The sequence below is a fragment of the Mirounga angustirostris genome, unplaced genomic scaffold (assembly GCF_029215605.1).
Source record: "Mirounga angustirostris isolate CCGP_5_RB_7025 unplaced genomic scaffold, mMirAng1.0.hap1 SCAF_15, whole genome shotgun sequence".
NCBI classification, from domain to species: domain Eukaryota; kingdom Metazoa; phylum Chordata; class Mammalia; order Carnivora; family Phocidae; genus Mirounga; species Mirounga angustirostris.
This window is the reverse complement of record NW_026991723.1, coordinates 88196621-88215146: the sequence shown is the minus strand read 5'-3', so window position 1 is coordinate 88215146 and position 18526 is coordinate 88196621. Positions and strand designations below refer to the sequence as shown.

The 18526-nt window shown below is 57.8% G+C and overlaps 1 protein-coding gene across 1 annotated transcript in view; it reads right to left on the bottom strand.

Moving 5' to 3' along the window:
• HMCN2 (hemicentin 2) overlaps window positions 1–18526 on the bottom strand; it is a 151429-nt gene that overhangs the window by 40967 nt on the left and 91936 nt on the right. The window contains exons 44-62 of the mRNA XM_064580098.1: window positions 17515–17676; window positions 16282–16563; window positions 15061–15228; window positions 13782–13895; window positions 13215–13301; window positions 11938–12129; window positions 11028–11201; window positions 10810–10923; window positions 10130–10272; window positions 9419–9569; window positions 8586–8804; window positions 6951–7064; window positions 6392–6579; window positions 5781–5877; window positions 4858–5019; window positions 4582–4695; window positions 3431–3633; window positions 2662–2743; window positions 939–1070 (exon numbers count right to left, since the gene is read on the bottom strand). Coding sequence (XP_064436168.1) covers window positions 939–1070; window positions 2662–2743; window positions 3431–3633; window positions 4582–4695; window positions 4858–5019; window positions 5781–5877; window positions 6392–6579; window positions 6951–7064; window positions 8586–8804; window positions 9419–9569; window positions 10130–10272; window positions 10810–10923; window positions 11028–11201; window positions 11938–12129; window positions 13215–13301; window positions 13782–13895; window positions 15061–15228; window positions 16282–16563; window positions 17515–17676 — 2898 coding nt within the window. The remainder of the gene's footprint in view (window positions 1–938; window positions 1071–2661; window positions 2744–3430; window positions 3634–4581; window positions 4696–4857; window positions 5020–5780; window positions 5878–6391; window positions 6580–6950; window positions 7065–8585; window positions 8805–9418; window positions 9570–10129; window positions 10273–10809; window positions 10924–11027; window positions 11202–11937; window positions 12130–13214; window positions 13302–13781; window positions 13896–15060; window positions 15229–16281; window positions 16564–17514; window positions 17677–18526) is intronic.

Genomic DNA, 18526 nt, shown 5'->3' with positions numbered 1-18526 from the left:
GCAGCAGGTATGGGGGGAAACAAGGGGTGTAAGGTAATGGGTGAGGGGTTGCCTTTTGGGTGATAAAAATGTTCTAAAATTGATTGTGGGGATGGTCTGCGACTATAGTCAAAATAATGGAATTATAAGCTTTAAATGGGTAAATCGTATAGTATATAAATCTTGATAAATCTGTTTTTGAGAGAGGGAGAGGGCGTAGGGGGAGGGAGAGAGAGACAGAGACAGAGAGACAGAGAGACAGACAGAAGGGTTTGTGGGAGAAGCCGAGAGCAGCTGGGTGTGTGGGGCCCAGTGTGGGGCACGGGGAGGTGGGCTGGCTGAGCCCCGCAGGGCCTCCCGGGCTGTGTTTCTGAGGACTATGGCCAAAGGATTTCAGCAGACAAGTGACCGCCTCAGAGCTGCACTTTGAGATCCCTTCGTCCCTGTGTGGAGATGGCACTGGAGGCTTGGAGTGGGCCCAGGACTGGCGTGGGGGCAGCTGGAATGGGAAAGGCTAAGGGCAGAGAGCTGGCTGTTTCCCACCTGACAAGAGGAAGGTTCTGCTGGGACCCCGGGGTGGGAGGAGAAGAGAGCTAGACAGGGATGAAGGCCTAGACAGGAAGGTGACCGGCAGCCAGGCTGGACGGAGCTGAATTCCAGGAGGAGGAGCTTTGGAGGCCAACGTCAAGGCTGGGGTCAGGCCGGCTGGGCCCTCAGCACCCACCCTGCATCCACCCATCTCGTGGGAGCCAACTGTGGCCACAAACACAGGGAGCCTTCGAGCCCCCATGGAACAGTTCTCAGCATTGGGATTTCAAGGGCCAACAGGTGGTGGGACAGACAGGACGCTGCCGCCTTCGATTTTGCCGAGAACGGCAACAACCAACAACTCTTCCCTCTTCACGGTCATGGCAGCACAGAAAGGAGTATTCGGCACTGAAAGGATGCGATGCACTCACCAACAGGCATTCTGTCCTTCAGCCAGGTCACAGCAGGTGCCGGGACCCCGGTCACGTCACAGCTCAGGACCAGGGGGCTCCCAGCCACCTGGCTCACTTTCTCTGTCTTGGGGTTCTCAAATGTTGGGGGCACTGTGGGAGAGATGCAGATTGCCACAGTCCTAAGACCCTGTTGCCCCCTTCCTTCCACGGGGGCTAGTCAGGGATACCCCACCAGCTCTTCGTTCTGGTTAGTAGTTGACATTTTATGCTTTGCCATGGGTAGAGATACAGATTGTTTTAGTCACAGGTGTAAGTAGAACATGCATCGGTCTATTTCAAAACATTTACAGAGCAGAGTCCAGAGGGGTCCACTCAGCCCAAGGATGGTGAGTGCATGGCTACCGCACCAGGAGTTCTTAGCCTACGCCAGGGCAGACATCACTAATCGATCCCGACACCCTCTCCTGCTTGGCCAGGAAGAGGTCACGCATCCCGGGCAAGCACTCCCAGTGGAACAAAAATGGCTGTGCTCAGGGTGAATCCTCTTTGTCCTCAGGGACCAGACCTTGCCCCTTCCCACCACTCATCAATGTAGCCATCAGGGGAAGGCTTTAAACAGCACACCTGGTGTCAGTAATTCCCAACAATGGTATTCAATATGGCTCCCGGTTGGATCCATCCCCTGCTCACCTGGTGGGGAGGTCAGTGGCTTTGCCTCCTGGGGACAATTTACTTCCAGGGCAATTACAGTACTTTACTTACCACTTGGTAGGCCCTGAGCTATCCACCAGCCTGGACGCTCACTCCTGGGCTTTTGTAGGAGAGAGGTAACATTCTCTCTCATTTAATCCACTGTGTTTTGGGATCTCTTTTTTTTTTTTTCATTTTTTTATTCTTATGTTAATCCCCATACATTACAACATTAGTTTTAGATGAAGTGTTCCATGATTCATTGTTTGTGCACAACACCCAGTGCTCCATGCAGAATGTGCCCTCCTCAATACCCACCACCAGGCTAACCCATCCTCCCACCCCCCTCCCCTCTAGAACCCTGTTTGTTTTTCAGAGTCCATCGTCTCTCATGGTTCGTCTACCCCTCCGATTTCTCCGCCTCATTCTTCCCCTCCCGCTACCTTCTTCTTCTTCTTCTTCTTTTTTTTTTTTTCCTTAGGGATCTCTTTTTAACACAGCAGAGACTATACTCTAACTGACATAACATCTGACCCCAAGCAAATCTGGCTGAGTCTTCATCCCTTGCTTCCCTAGCTGAGCTTCCCCACACCCCCACCTTGAGTCACATCCCATCAAATGCCATCTGTGCTCCATTCTTGGGCTGATGGAGCGGGCCCCCCAGGTGACATGGCCCCAGGACTCCAACCATCTGATCTCTGAGGGCTCCCCTCCCAGGGCTTGCATGCCAGGCTCGTGCCCGGCACTTTATAGATATATTCATGGCAGCCCATCAACTGAATGCTTCCCATACATCTAGGGAGGCAGGTACTGCCTTTGCTCCTTTGACCGAAGACAAACCCGAGGCTCAGAGGAACCAAGGTGTTCTGCTGCCCCCCAAGAGCAAGTCATCGGCAGTGCTGTTCCGATCCTGGCCTTTTCAATGCCACATCCGGTGCCCTACACGCTCAGGGCCACTGCCTCTTTCTAGCGACTGCCCTTCCCACCCTGGGCAGCCCTGTGTGCTGCTAGGGGTCCCACGGCAATGCCCTCAGGCTGGTCCCCAGCTTACCCTGGACAGTGAGGACAAATGTCCGCATGGCTTCCCCGGCTGTATTACTGACTTTACAGCTGTATAAACCTTTATCCAGTACCTAGGACAAAGAGAGCACGTGGTGATGGTGTACATGGTGCTGGGATGGGGGTACCGAGGGCTCCCCCAAAACACCCAGGCCACAGAACCTTCTGGAGAAGGGACTCCCCAGATATGCTGGTCGTGCCTGGGAAGCCAGAGGAGATAGGACCCCCTGGCCTTCCCCCAAGAACTTCAAGAAGCAGGAGGGTGGTTAGGAGGTGAGTGCACAGGTTCCAGACCCCCACCCTTCCCCTGGGCCTGCACGCCAGCCAAGCCTGGAGGGAAAAGTCCCTCGCTGTGGGGACGGCACTGGGCCAGGAGAGAGGAGCCCAGCACCATTTCCCAGAGGGGCAGCCAATATGCATCCAGCAAACACTTGTGAGTGCCTAATCCACACCAGGGAGGGTGGGCAGAGCAAACTCCCAGAGAGTCATAGTCAGAGGGGCCTGGAACAGGCTTCTAGATCCCAGGAAAGCGGAAGCAGGTGATTGGGAATGGACTTGCTCAAGGTCAGGACCAGATTGGAGCCCTGCGCTCTTCTCATGGCTCCCACCCCGGGGGCTGCTCATCATTGCTGTGAGGTCCTGTGGGCTGAGGAGGTGGCAGTCCCCATGCCCTGCCACACAGCTGCCCAGCCCCACCTCCCAGGCTCACCAGGACCGGCACCCACAGCCACCCACGGCTGCCCATGCCACGGGCTGCTCACCTGGGTGTCCCGGATCTCCAGCCTCTGCCCCCCCAGCAGAGCCTGGGTGCGCTGTGCCAGGACCAGGGGCTGCCCGTCCTTGTGCCAGCTCACGGTCGGCTCAGGGAGTGAGTCGGTCTCACAGCTCAGGACTGCTTTGTCCCCGGCCCGGACCACGATGGCATCCTGGGGGCCGCTGGGAGGCTGCCTGAAGGTGGGGGGAACTGGGGCAGCAGGTGAGCAGCGTGAGGCACGCCAGCGTCCCTGGCGTCCTCCCCAGCTCCAGCCGTGGGTAACAGCCGATGGAGGCCCACAGCGTCACATGGAGGAGCCCGCCCCAGGGGTGGCACAGACCCAGGGAGTTGGAGGGAAGAGAGTCCAGGTCAGCGTGCCAAGGACCTGCTGGGTGACCTGGGCACAGCCTCCTGCCTTCTCTGGGCCTCAGCCTCCTAGATGGGGAGATGCTCCAGTGGCCCTCCTGGGCTCTTTCCAACACAAGGCAGGCCCCGGCTGGGTTAGAGCCCTCCCTAGGGGTCCCCACAGCCCACGTCCTTCCAGTTGACCAATGTAGAAGCCCCCCAACCCTGGGCTGTGAGCCCACAGGGCCTGGCACAATGTCTGACACGCACACAGTAGCTGAACACTCACAAATAAATCAACTAGACCCAGGGCTAAAAGGAAACTTCCAGTGAGTGCAGGGCATGACAACTTGGGCCAGCTTTTCCCCAAGAGGATTCTGAAGACCGGGAGCCCGGAAACAGGCTCCATGCCGAGAACCTCTGGTCAATCAGGTTTGGGAAGGGCCTTTCCTGGGCCAGCTCCTGTGGCTCCCGCTGTCCCCTCGTTGACTTAAGAGCGCCCTGTGTGCCCGGCACAGGGTAAGCGCTCATATACCCTCATTTAATCCTTACGCCAACTGTCCACTTACAGATGGGAGGCCTGAGGCTCCGAGAGGGAGAGTGACTTGCCCAAGGTCACAGTGCAAATACGCATACAGCTGAGTCTCAAACCCAGTGTGTCCAGCTCTACAGACCAGGATCTTCCCACCACGCTGCTCAGAGAGTGTGGGCATCCCAGGCTTCCCCAGGGCCAGCTGCCCCTCTCCTGGCTGTGCTGCCTTGGGGTGCGGGGCTGAGGGCTCACTGAAGGAGTGGGGGACAGACAGGACATACCCAGCACGCTAAGCTGCACCAGCTTCTGGTCTCGGCCGGCAGCATTGAGGGCCTCACATGCGTATATCCCGGAGTCTGACGGCCGTGCCCGGGCCAGCTGCAATGTGTGGGTGCCTGCCGGAGGAGCCAGCCCCCTTACACCGGAGAGCAGACCCCAGGCCCCAGGCCTTCCCAGACTCAAGCCTTCCCAGACTCCCTGTCTGGCCCCAGGTTGGAGGAAGCAACTCAGACTCCCCACATAGCCTCAGGCTGGGCTCCGAGCCTCAGTTTACCCACCAGGCAGGAGGAAGACCTCTTTTCCCAGGGAGAGAGCCTGGCTGTCCCGGGACCACGTGACCTCAGGGCTCGGGTGAGCATGGACGTCACAGGACAGGGAGACACTGCTGTTGACGATGGCAGTGACCTGCTCCAAGTTCGGACCTGTGATGCGTGGGGGGGCTGTCCCCGCAGCCGCCAGGAGAAAGAAGGACCCATGAGAACACATTCCAGCAGGGGGCCGAGAGCCACAGAGTGGAACACGGCCTTGAGGAGCTCTTGGTGCCGTGCCTTGGCGCATCTTCAAACAAGGCCCTGCAACACCCCCTGGCTGTCCTAGCTGTCTCACAGGTGAGAACACGGGGCTCAGAGATCAGAGAGGGAGAGTCACTTCCCCAAAGCCACTCAGCGGGTCAGCGGCAGAGCTGAAGTATCAATTCGGGCTCAGGTCCTAGACCTGGAGCGCTCCGCGCTGTCATCCCTCTGTGCCTGCGGCCACAGCTGCCCCACAGCTGGAGGCAGAACTCATGGCCAGTGAGATGGAAACCCCCTACTAGGTGACCTCTCTGAGCTGTGTATTTGGGCCGCTCTGGGGAACATGTCAGCCCCACCCCAGGGATAGAGTAAGTCTCAATAACGGTGCTGTAAGGCCTCGGAGGAGCCGTTCCCTGGCAGCCTCTGATGTTGCTTAAAATCATCTGGGGTTGGCCTGCAGGGATCAGGGTCCCCTCCCTGTCCCAGGAGATGGCTGGCACCAGCTGGGATCCATCCACGTGCGCCCAGGCCCAGAGCCCAGGATGCTGGAAGCAACGAGGCGGTGCCCCTCCGGGTGGGAAGAGGGGCCGGGTCTGCCCACGAGGTTAACCCGGGGAGCGGCCACAGCCAGCCCAGAGCACCAGCCCTCAGCTGGGAACCCCCAGGGGCCGCTGCTCAGCCCAGCTCACCTTGTACCCTGAGGGTGAAGAGCTTCTCTGAGGAGCCCGCCGGGTTCTCGGCCACACACATGTAGCTGGCGGCATCGGCCACCTCCGCCGTGGAGACCTGCGGGCGCAGGGAGAAGGTGCCTGGGAGACCCCACAGGCCTGCCGGCTCTGGGCTCCCCCAGGACGTGCTGTGAGGGCTCCCGGCCACCCCTGTGTGCATGAAGCAGCGCTCAGGGGGCTCCGCGGATAGGCAACCCCCCCCCCCCACATCCCCCAAGGCTCTCTGTGACACTCAGGGCGTAGTGTGAGATTGATGCCGGATGATTCCCTGTAGCAAACTACGTGGTGACAACAGTCTCCCCCTGGCTCCAAGCAGGGCCGCTCGGTGCCACGCTGGGCTCTAGCCGGGCGTGCGTATGTGTCCTTCTTGGGTACTCAGTTTGGCCCTGTGCTGCCAGCAAGCTGCTCACGTAAGGTTGCTTGGGGGGCTGAATTAAATCCCGGCTGCCCCAACATGCTTCCAGGCCCAGAGCCTCATTTGGCACAGATAACGGCAGCTCCTTGGTTCCCGGACAAGCAGGACTGGGTCACAGCAGTTTCAGCCTTGAGCCTGAGTTGGGGGTCGCCCTGACCTGCAAGACTTGCCCGTCCTCCAGGACCTGCAGCTGTGGGCTCAGGGAGAAGGGCAGCCCATTCTGGAGCCATGAGATGGTGGGCATGGGGTTGCCCAGGGCCGGGCAGTGCAGGCTGACGGTGCTGCTGGCGTTGACGGTCACCTCCTCCACCAGCTCCTCCGTGTCACCCAGGATCACAGGTGGGGCTGGGGGCGGGGGAGAGCAGGGTGAGGAGCAGGCAGCCTGCCTGGGAAAGGTCCCCGGGGTAGGGGGTGGGCAAGGAGGGGAGAGCAGCCCGTGGTACCAGGCTCTGGCTAGGGTGCCCGGTGCCCTCCTTCCCCCCGCCCTGATGCAGCTAAGGAATCTGGGGCACCGGGAGGGCTGTGATGTGCTCAAGGTGATGCGGCTAGAAAGCAGGCCACTTGGAATTTGAACCCAGTCCCAGCTTGCGTGTCCTACGTGATCAACCTCCCAGTGCAGCAGGACTGAACGTGCACTCTGCCTTGACCCCCTTTAGCAGGGAGGGCTCTGTGGGGCCTGCAGACCGAAACCCTCTGGCCCCAAGCTGGCCACTCACTCAGCACAAGCAGCTGGTAGTGCAGCCAGTCCTCGCCCACCTCATTGGAGGCCTTGCATGAATACCTCCCAGCGTCTTCCGCACGCACCAGGGGGATCTGCAGGACCCGACCTCCTGCGGGGACACAGGATAGAGACCTGAACGAGGGCAAGGAGGCAGGGGACCCCGAAGACATCACTGCCCCACCTCCTCTGTGAAATGGAGAGAATCAGCCTGCCCTGCTTGCTGTGGGGAAGGCCCTGGGCTGAGCATTTTCCTGGCCTCTGGCTCTGGTGCTCCTCCTCCTCCCATATGACAGACGGAAGAACTGAGGCTTCCCAAGAGTGCCCAGCAGTGCTGAGCCCGGCTCCTCAATGAAGGCAGAGGGAGGGGACAGAGAGCTGGGCAAATGTCCAGGGATAGGCCTTTGAGAAGCAATAAGGCAGCTCCTGGGCTGTGGTGATCAGGGGTGGGGGGTCCTGGGGGGTGTCACCTGGGACCCTCTGTGATTAGGAGGCAGCCAGGGCCAGACCCTGGTATCTCTGCAGGGCTAGAGGTGGTCTCCAGCAGAGCTGGGTTAGGGTCACCATGTGTTCAGGATTCTGGGTTGGGGGATCACTGGCCTAGGCTGTGGTGTGCTCATGACCAGGGTTAGGGGCTTGTGACCTGCAGAGCCGGGGACAGAAGCAGGATTGGAGAAAAAGTGGCTGCGTTTGGGGATCACTTGACACGTGAAATTAATCTACGGTCAGGTTCAGAATTAAGGTTCACTTGTGACCACAACCACTATGTGCCCATGATTAAGGGTCAGTGGCTGGGGTCAGAGGTCAATGGTGGGGTTGGAGGTTAATGGCTAGGACCGGGGATGGAGTCAGCTGATGGCTGGGATTAACCTCTGGTCAGGATCTGAGGTAGGAATCAGCATGTGACCGAGCTCACTGTGTACCCAGGATCTGGATCAGTGTCCGGGTCCAAGGGCAGTGGCCAGGTTGAGGGGTCAATCAGGGGTTTCTGACAAACAGCTTTCAGTAAGCATTGCCTCTTCTCCATCTCCAAGAGGCTGCTGTCCTTTGCAAGCACCAAAGTACAAACCTTGGAAGGACCTATTTGTCTAGAGGCCCGCGCAAACCACCTCATCTCCACCCCCAGCCAGCCCCACTGTTGCTCCAGGCCTGGCAGGACACAGGACACATCCTAAGCTGGAAGGTCACCGAGTCCCCGCTGATGAGATGATAAACAGGGCTCTATGCCTGGAATCCCCTCCCCGCACCCCCCGCCCCCAGTATGGTCCTCATGAGATCTTACTAAAGGAACTGGCTCCCCCTGCCGAGAAAGACACCAGTGTCAGCCAGTTATCCCAGGACATTACAGATCTTGAGGCCCAGAGGTGGGCACGGCCCAGGTGAGAACCTCGGGTCTAAAAACCAGAGGCAAAGGGGGCCCCCGTCCTTGCCTTCAAATAGGCAAGGAGCGTCTAGTCCAGGTTTGCGAAAGGCAGCCAAGGCCCAGAGTGGTTGCGTGGCCTGCCCGTGGTCACAGAGCCACACAGGAGAGCTCCAAAGGCTCGTGAGGGCAGTTAAGGAGCCCAGCTCCGAGGTGGGAGAACCCCGATCCCTGCCTGCAGATGCCCTGAGCTCTCTGTGCACTCTAAACTACCTTGCAGAACAGACACCCCATCTGCGGCCGAGAGGGGCTGGTCCTCCCTGTACCAGGTGAGCTCCGGGGGTGGGATAGCATTGGTGTCACAGTGAAGGTAGGCAGGGTTGTTCTCCACAATCTCCCGGTATTCCGTCACCCCACCCCGGGCCTCTTCTTCCCTGGACGGGATCTCGAAGGCTGCACTGGCGTCGCCCGGCTTCTGGAACATGGGGGGCACTGGGGTGGGGGACAAAGCCATTAGAACACCCAGCTGAGGGACGGGGATGCGCCTCTGCTCAAAGAGACTCCCGTGCTAGCCTCTCTCAGGTGTGGGGACTGCACGGTCAGAGCAGATCCCTTAGGTCAAGGCAGTTTTTTAAATTCACTCATTCTTTCCGCCAGTGTTTATTGAGCAACTACTATGCTCGGCACGAGGATAAGGTTCCTGCCCTCTGTGGCTCATGTCCTCAAAGACTCGCCGTGACATGCTGACACCTCCGAGTGGAGGAAGCCAGATCCAGTTTTAGCCAGAGTTTGTTTACTGGAGCACAGAGGTACAAAATCACTGGCTTTCAGAAGTGGTGAGGGCCCTTGAGGCCCCCTGAGCTGATGACCCACATTTTACCAAGGTAAAACCAAGGCCGGGGGGAGGGCAATGGTGGCCCCAGGTCATGGAGTCAGTTAATGGGAGAGCCCGGGGCCAGGGAGGGGCCTGGAGGTAAGACATGCCAGCCAGCAGTGAGAAAGGGAAGAAGCCACCAGGAAGAGTCCTCCTGCCAGACTGTTCCAGAAGCACGGACATTCCCCACGCCCAGCTGTGGTGCCCCCCGTTCCCACTGGCCCCCACGCACCCTGGATGAGCACACTGAAGTCCTGGTCATCCTCACCGGCCACGTTGCCGGCTACACACAGGTATCGCCCCGAATCCGAGACCTGCGTGGGCTGGATCTGGAGCAGCCGGCCTTCGCCCAGGATGCGGAGCCGCTGGTTGGGGGTCACGGGCTGGGGGTGAGAGAGGGGGAATGATCAGAAATGAGGGGCAGAAAGTACCCAGATGAGCCTACTTATATATATACAGTTTGTAATGTATTTATTTGAGAGAGAGAGTGCGCGTGGAGGGAGGGACGGAGGGAGAGGGAGAGAGAGAATCTCATGCAGACTCCATGCTGAGTGCAGAGCCTGATGTAGCGCGCGATCTCATGACCCTGAGATCAAGACCTAAGCCGAAACCAAGAGTCAGACACTCGACTGACTGCGCTACCGAAGTGCCCCAAGCCTACTTATATTTTAATAAAATTTTAAAAATACAACACGAAGTGACGGTAGTGCTCTGACAATTTTATAACACCAAACCCGTATAGCTCAAAAACCGTGAGTTAAATGGGTAAATGTAGAGTTGAATGTTGATGAGGCCTGTTCCCTACAAACAGTTGGATTTCTTGTTAAAATATAAAGTGGGGGAGGGCCCAGGCCGGTTCTGGGGCCAGGTGCTCTGACGGGCTTCTCTGGAAGGTTCCAAGCAGAAGCAGGCCCCCCCCCCCCCCCGGGGTTTCCTCACTTACCCGTCCGTCCTTGTACCAGCTGATAGTGGGTGGGGGCACGGCCCAGCTCTCACACTCCAGGGTCAAGGTACTGTTGACCTTAGTCTTCACTTCCTTCACGCTGGCCTCCCCCAAGGGGTCGTCTTTGGAGATGGAAGGGGGGACTGAAAACCACAAGGGGGTCTGAGGAGCAGGCCTAGGAAAGGGGTGCTGAGACCCAGGGCTCACCCTGCACCCAGGGCAGTCCCAGAAATGGGAGGCAGCTTCCCGAGAGCCGAGGAACAGGGACCCTGAAGGCGGACCTGCTCCTGAGGCTGTTCGCTTAGGGGAGAGAGGGCTGGTTGTCAGTGGTTTATAGGGCAGGGGAATTCCTGGGGTGACCTCTGGGGTCCATTCTGGGGGTGCTGGGTCTCAAGTTGTAGGGCCTCTGGCCGTAGCACAGTGCAGGTGGCAGAAGGAAACCAGGACTGGTGTGGATCTGGGCGTCCACATGACCGAAGTCCTAACTCGCTTGTTCCCCCATCTCCTGGGGCCCTGGGCCCTCAAGTGACTGAGTCAGCCCTGGCTTCCTCGGACCATCAGAGGAGACAAGCCATAGGAAGGTGCCTAGGGTGTCTGTGGGGCTCAGGTGCCGGGGGACCCTGGGCTCCCACGCAGCCTCCTGCCTGCCCTGCTGGTGCCTTGGAGGGTCCCTGACTCACTGAGCACTTCAACGTGGTAGTTCTTCATGGCCTCCCCAAGTTCATTGGTGACGACACAGGTGTATTGGCCCGCATCTTCCTTCTGGGCATTCAGGATCTGCAGCCCGTGGGTGCCTGCTTGCAGGGACAGTAGCCAGGGTCACCCCCTGGTCACATGACCTCAGGCCCAAGAACATGTCTCCTGTCCTTTTGCTTCTTCCCCCTACACAGGGCATCACCTGGGAGCAGCTGGATGTTGTTCGAAGCCTCAAATGGGACGCCATCCTTCATCCAGGTGATGGTGGGGGAGGGGAAGGCCAGTGCCTCGCAGATCAGAGAAATGGGGTTGTTGATGGTCACCGTCACCTCCTCATCTGCACTGTCCTCGGTCACTCCCAGGATGGTGGGAACCACTGTGGGGGAGGCAGGGGGTGTGATCGTTAACAGAGATCCCTAACCCTGGGCCCAAAGATCCAGGAAAGTCTCAGACCCTGGTGTTTAGCTTCAGAGCCTAGGCTTTCTACCACTAAGCAATGCCACAGGGGAAGCTGGACAACTTCTGCCTGGATTTCCCCAGTAGTCTCTTAACATCCAGATGGTCTACTGATTTACCAGAGCCTTGTCAGTTCTGCTTGTGTTCCGGAGGGTTCCCTAATATGCAGAATAGCTCTGCTTTCATTGGTCCTAAAATTTCCTCTTTCAGGTCCCGCAGGGGACTGTCCCCTTTACCACCAGCATTTTTAGAAACAGATTTTATTAAGCCAGGCTGTGTCCCTCTCATCTACTAGCTCCCTGTTTCTCCTGACAAGACAGTTCATGCTGATTGCCCTCAGGAGATGTACACCTAGGGGCCCAGTCACCTCTCTAAGCCTCAGAGCTTCACTGGTGACACAGAACAAGCACATCTCCCATCTCCTAGGTTTGTTGTGAAGATCCAACCAATCAGGCCTGTCCAAATGCCTAGCCCATGATTAATGTTCAGCCAACAGAGCTATTTTGTTGTGGTGGTGTTGTTGTTGTTATCGTTGAACCCAGAGAAATGGGGGAAAAATAGGAGAAGGCTTTGTGGACACTGTCTGTAAGGAGCTGGTCACCTTGGTTCTCCCTCCCGTCAGCACCCAGGGTGGCCGGAAGAGGCCCAGCACTTACCCAGGACACTAAGCTGGAAGTGTTTGGTCTTCTCCCCCACAGTGTTGGCTGCAATGCAGGAGTAGTGGCCAGAACTGGACAGGTTGGCCTGGAGGACCTGCAGGAGGGCTCCGTCTGGAGAAATGAGGTGGGTGTCTCCACCAGCCAGGGGCCGGCCATCTTTGAACCACGTGACCTTGGGCTGTGGGTGGCCTGTAAGGAGAGGGAGAGGCAGGTGGGACAATTTAGCAGGTTCTGACTAGGCTGGCCAAGAGGTCAGAGGCTCCAGGATAGGGCAGAGGATATGGATTCTTCATCTCAGTCCCAGAGGCCCATGCAGCAGGGCAAGACACAGAGCAGCCATCAAGCCTGGTCTGGGTCCTTTCCTATGTGGTTGACTGCCTTTTCCTTATGGAGGAGTGGGCTGAGATGGCGTGGTGTAGACAGGCAACACAGAAAGGCAAGTTATTCCTTTCACCTATCCATCCATCTATCCACCCACCTCCCCATCCATCCATCCACCCACCCATCTACCTCCCCATCCATCCATCCATCCATCCATCCATCCATCCATCCATCCATCCATCCATCTATCCACCCACCTCTCCATTTATCCTTCCATCCATCCACCCACTCACTTCCCCATCCATCCTTCCATCTATCCATCCATCCATCCATCCATCCATCCATCCACCCACCTCCCCATCCAACCATCCATCCATCCATCCATCCACCCACCTCCCCATCCAACCATCCATCCATCCACCCACCCACCTCCCCATCCATTCTTCCATCTATCCATCCATCCTTCCAGCCAGCCAGCCAGCCAGCCCAGTCCATAAGCATTAATGGGAGCCTACTCTGTCAGACACTGGAAAAACCATGGTGACAAAGCAGTCCTTGGGTCCTCAAGGACCTCTGAGCCCGACTGGGGCATACAGATGTCCCAAGGTTATTATGGTCTAGTGTGCTTAGTGCTGGGACAAGGAAGCCCCGGAGCCTGTGGGAGCCCAGTGGAGGTAGCCCATGGGCCCAAGGGGTCAGCCAAGGACTCCTTGTGGGAAGTCCTGGAAGCAGAGGTCTGTAGTCAGGTGAGGAGTGGGGGTGGGGGGGAGTGTTTGGGGGCAGAAGCATAGCGGTGCAAAGATGAGCAGGGATGTGGTGCCAAGTTCATGATTTGAGAGACCCTCCGTGGGGAGCAGTGGGACTGGGGGCAGGCTGGAACACCCAGGGAACCCCTCCTCTCTGAAGCTGTCTTCTCACGCTTCTTCCCAGCCCACTGTGTGTGTGGCCCTTACCTGTGGTGCTGCACGTCAGCTGAGCTGTCTGCCCCTCGGGGACCTTGACTGCCTCCTCCAGGTCCTCGTTCTCAATCCTGGGAGGAACTGGGAGAAGCAGGGAGACAGATGGTTACTGACCAGGGTTGGCTGAAGGACTGTGAAGCAGGAAGGCAAGAGCCCAGAACCAAGAGCCTAAGGCAGTCAGTTCCCCATGCCTCAGTTTCCCATTCCCTTGTGCCTGCTTCCATGGGGCAGTGAGTTCAAGAAACATTTGGTTCTGGCTGAGGGAAGTACCAGTGCCTCTGGGGGAAGGCCCTGATCAGAGGAAGGCAGTTGGGTGGTGTTGAAAATATATGCCCCCTTCCACTTTGGGTTAGTCCCTGCTGTTTCCAGAAAGTTCCATGGCAGCCTTAGAGAAGAGGTTGCTCATCAGGCAAAGAAAACAAGGCTTGGCCTCTCCCTCCTTCCTGTGCTGAGTCCCCTGCTACAGCACGAGCCCTAAGTCCTGGGCATGGGCCCCCAGAAGCTCCTAGGTGGGAGAGGAGGAATCCGTGGGGTACACAGGAGAATGGGGCTGTCACATACCCAGGACCTCGACGCTGAAGTTTCTCCGAACCTCCCCAGCCTCATTGCTTGCCAGGCACGAGTAGAAACCTCTGTCTTGTTCCTGTGCCCGGGTCATCCTCAGCATCCAGCCACCTGGGGAGGAAGAAGAGTGGACTCCAAGCACAGCTATGAGCAACCTCTGTCCTAAGCTTAGCCCAGGCTGCTCACCAGGAACAGGAGTGCACCAGGTGCTGTCATTAGATGTGTATGTGTCCCCCTCCCCCAGTGCTCCTTTCCTCAGATGGGGAAACTGAGGCCCAGGAGGGTAAACAGATGGAGGGAGCCCCCTGGACATTAGACAGGCACATGGGTAAACCTGAGGACCCTGTTCTAGTAAGAAGGATCTGTCCCCTGGCTACCCCTGGTTCTGGGGATTGGCTGGGGCTAAAAGGACAGCAATGGGCTCTGCAGTCCTAGCCCAGGCCAGATGCCCGCATTCTATTCTAGCAGACCTAGAAAAAAAGCCGCCTTCTCCCAAGGACCCCTCAGAGGCAAGCCAGTTTCTCCCAGGGGAACACAATCAAGGACCATCTAAGACCTGCCCAGGGAAGGCAGATACACAGGAAATGTCATTACTGCTGTTCCTGCACCCAGGGCAGACATCACTAATGGATTGCCATGCTCCTTTCTTCCCAGAAAGTCTCTGAATTCATATCACAAGGCATCTGGTAGCCCCTACCAAATGCTCAGAAGTGGTGCACAAGGGAAAATTTATTTGCCATCCCAGCTTTGGCTGTGTGGAACAACTGTTGAGTTACTGAAGCTGAGCTTCAGTGGTCTTAAAGTTCCTGCAAGATTTGGAAGGGACACTGCCTCTTGGTCCTCAGTTTCCCCACTTGTATACCAATAAGAACCATCACAAACCAGCTTTCTGGGGAGGATGAATATTCAGAGAAGGTGCTTAACTCAACATTTCAAAAGTATGTTACTGTTCTGGAGGATGTTATAGACGTGCCATGAGAATTTTTTTTTTTTCTCCTGCAGGACTGATCAGAACCTAAACTATGCAAAGTCACTGTCGGTCTTCAGGAGGGGAACAGAGCAGGAAGTCTTTTCCGAACTTATTTAAATCCAATTGTTTTTCCTGGAGTACCTCAGCTAGCCAGTGTTTTTGGTTGCACTCGTGGGGGACCAACAGCTCAATGGTTATCCCAACCAGACCTGAGCAAAGGGTCAGAGGTCATGGACATGTGATAAACAGAGGCACAGGCAGAGGGCCAGACCTGATAACCAGATACTCCCCTGGCTGGCACCTTACCTGCCAAGAGGTAGGTGTCCTCCCTGGGGCTGATGGGCTCCTCTCCTCGGAACCAGCGGACCCCTGGGGGCGGGACACCTGTGGCTTCACAGAGCAGCGTCAGGGGGCTGTGCAAGGCAGCGGAGACGTTGGTCAGTGGGTCCAAGTCTCCGATGAGCTCTGGGGGCACTAGACACGGAGGAGAAACCACATTCAGGATGCAGATGGGCGCTGTATGCTCCTTCCCCGCCCCCTAACAGCTGTCCCCCCACAAGGACCCCCACCCCCAGTCGGGAGAGTGCGAGGAGCAGAAGTGACAAGATCAGAGCAGCTCCCACTAAAGGGAGTGACTGGTGGCCACAGGCTCGGCTTTGGCTTCAGGCAAACACCTGAATGGGATGCCAGGAGGACTCAACAAGTGCTTAGCACAGCGCCCAGGCTGAGCAACGGGACTGGAACTAGAGCCAGGGGGAACACAGATACGCCCCTGAATCTCCACAGCAGTGGTAAGTGGCACCTCTGAACTTTCTAAAGGATCCATTCCAAAAGGAAGCCACCCTCTATCGGGCGGGGATAAGTGGGAGCGGCCAGGGATCCCTGGGGGATGGAGGGGGGCAGGGAGGTGGGAGAGGGCATGACGAGAGAGGCCTCCCTAAACCCAGCTTGCCCACCTTATCTCTTACCACTTCCTGCCCCTACCTTGAGGCATACAGTAGGAGCTCAATAAAAGATTAGAATCACGAGGCTGCTGCAGCCACCCTGAAAGTGCCATATCACCCCTCCAGGCCTCTGTCGAGTCTGTTCCCTCTGTCCTGCACACTGTTCCCCTCACCCCAGCGCCTGGTTAACTCCTACTCAGCTTTTACATTTCAGCTAAAAGGTCACCTCCTACAGGAGGCCGCCCTGACTTCCCATGACCGTGTCGGGAAGTACCTCACCTAGCCATAGGCCCTGGATCCCCCCATCACACAGAAGTCATGCAGGATAGAGACTGCTTATTTCCCCAGGGCCAGGAACGGAGTAGAGGAATAGCAAGTAAGGGAGAGAAGGAGGGAGGAAATGAGGGCGAGTTGGAGCCAGTCCTGATTTTGAGAGCAATACTCAAGGTTTCCGCCCAACAGTGGCCCCATCAGTGGCCCGACTCCTGGGAGAACAAGGGGCTGTGCCCGCAGGTTGGAGTGGCCTTGCTCTCTCCAACCGACCCCGCTCCCCGCCCTCCTCCAACACGCTGCCGGTCCTCACCCAGCACGGAGAGCGCAAACCTCCTCTCGGCCCTTCCGGCCACGTTCTCGGCCACGCAGCTGTAGCGTCCACTGTGGGCAGCCTGAGCCCGCTCCACGTGCAGCCTCTGACCCTGGTCCTGCAGCCGCAGGCCCGGCTCGGCCCTCAGTGGCCGGCCGTCCCGCTCCCATGCCACCCTGGGTGGGGGCTTCCCCGTGGCATTGCACTGCAGAGTGGCCTCCCCATCCTGGACCACGGAGACCTGTGTGGGGGGCTCCCGGGGGCCAGCGATCTGAGGGGGAACTGAGGATGAAAAAAATGCCCGTCAGGGCAGGCCACCGTGGCCGCTGGGCACTGGACACTCGCCACGAGCCAGGCCCGCCCCCATGCAGGCTATGCTCCCCCGGCCACTCGCAGACCTTGCCAGGTGACCTCACCTCTCAGGGCACCCATTTTCCATCTCTATAATGGGGTCACAACAGTACCTCCGGCCCCCCTCCCACACCCTGGGAATCAGGGGCAGGCCTGCTCTTCGGAGGACAGGGTCACACAACACAGCCCTGACAAGGTCTGTGCGGGGTCTCCTTCTGCAGACACCAGGGCCTTCCTGGAGCTTAAACAGTCCCTGGGACCATTTGGGGCAGGGCCTTATTTTTTTATTTTTTTTTAAAGATTTTATTTATTTATTTGACAGAGAAAGACACAGCGAGAGAGGGAACACAAGCCGGAGGAGAGGGAGAGGGAGAAGCAGGCTCCCCGCAGAGCAGGGAGCCCGATGCGGGGCTCGATCCCAGGACCCTGGGATCATGACCTGAGCCGAAGGCAGATGCCTAACGACTGAGCCACCCAGGCGCCCCCGGGGCAGGGCCTTATTGCACAGGGGCGAGGCTCAACAACGCTCTTCCTGGTTTTATTTTCTAGAACGATTTTTATAAGGCCGTGTATCTGATTTCATCCCTGCAGGACAAGTCCACCCAGGAGCGTCACATACATTTTATACTGCTTTGTTTCCAACTGTTTCAAGATTTATTCGGTTTCTCTAGGCCAATGGGGGCTGCTTGGGACCCTGTCGTCCCTCAAGCTGACTGGGGGGGTGGGGGGGCAGTTCATAAAACACCAGCCATCTAAGTTCTCATTGCCACAGTTCCTGCCTTTGCTGGGATTCTGGAGGATACGGTTGGCCCTACCAGGGTGCCTGCTTGCCCCGCCTTCTGGCCCCTTCCACCTGGTTCAGGTCATCCCAGCCCAGCTCACCATGCACCTCCAGCAGCTGGTCCTGGCTGCTATTTCCCGCCACGTTGCTGCACTCACAGGTGTATGTGCCGTCCTGGGCCTGCTGGACCTGTCCCAGGTACAGGAACCGCCCCACAGCGGACACCTGCTCGAGGCTGTTCCCCTCCCCCGGCAAGGGCTGACCTGGATGCAGCGAGAAAGAACGTTTGTCCTCCTCTCCCCCCATCCTGACCAACTCCTGCTCACAACTTCAGGTGTCCACTTTCACATCACCTCGACCAAGAAGTCTTCCTTGAGTGCCAAAGCTGCCGCTGGCACCCCCTCTGAGCTCCCACAACCCCCAGGCTTCTCCTCATCACAGATCTGCCTGCAGAGCAGTGTCCCATCCGAATCCCAGCCCAGCCCGGACCCTCCAGGAAGGCAGACCCTGCCTCCCATCCTCCCTGGGATCCTTAGGAGCATCTTGGGGCCTGACACATAGTCGGGCTCAACGAAGGCTACCGAATGATCCATTCATCTAGCTGCAGGCACCTGGGGAGGGAGAGCAAGCAGCTCCCCCTTACCTTTTCTCTGTCCATGTTCTCTCCCCTGCTGGCCTGCCTTGCTGCTCCCAGGCTGATCCCTAGCCCAGATCTCTCCTCCAGCTCCAGACACCTCCCCCTGACTGCCCGCTTGACATCTCATCCGGTGCCTAACAGAGGTCTCCAAATTAACAAGCCCCAAACTCTAGGTCTGCCCCCAGACCTGCCCCCCAGTCTCTCCCTCTTCGTGATGCTGGTACTCCTCTCCTGACTCTCAGACCAAAACCTCAAATTACCCCGACTCCTCCTTCTCTCTTCCTAACCAACCTGGCAGGACATCTGCCAGCACTACCTTCGAAAGGCATCCAGACTCTGGACCCCTCTCGCCACCTCACGGCTACTGCCTGCTCCGGGCGGTCAGGATCTCTCACTTGCAACCCTGCACCAAGCCCTCAGGGGCCACCCTTGCTCTCAATGGTCTGTTCTCAGCACGGCTGGCAGGGTGAATTTGT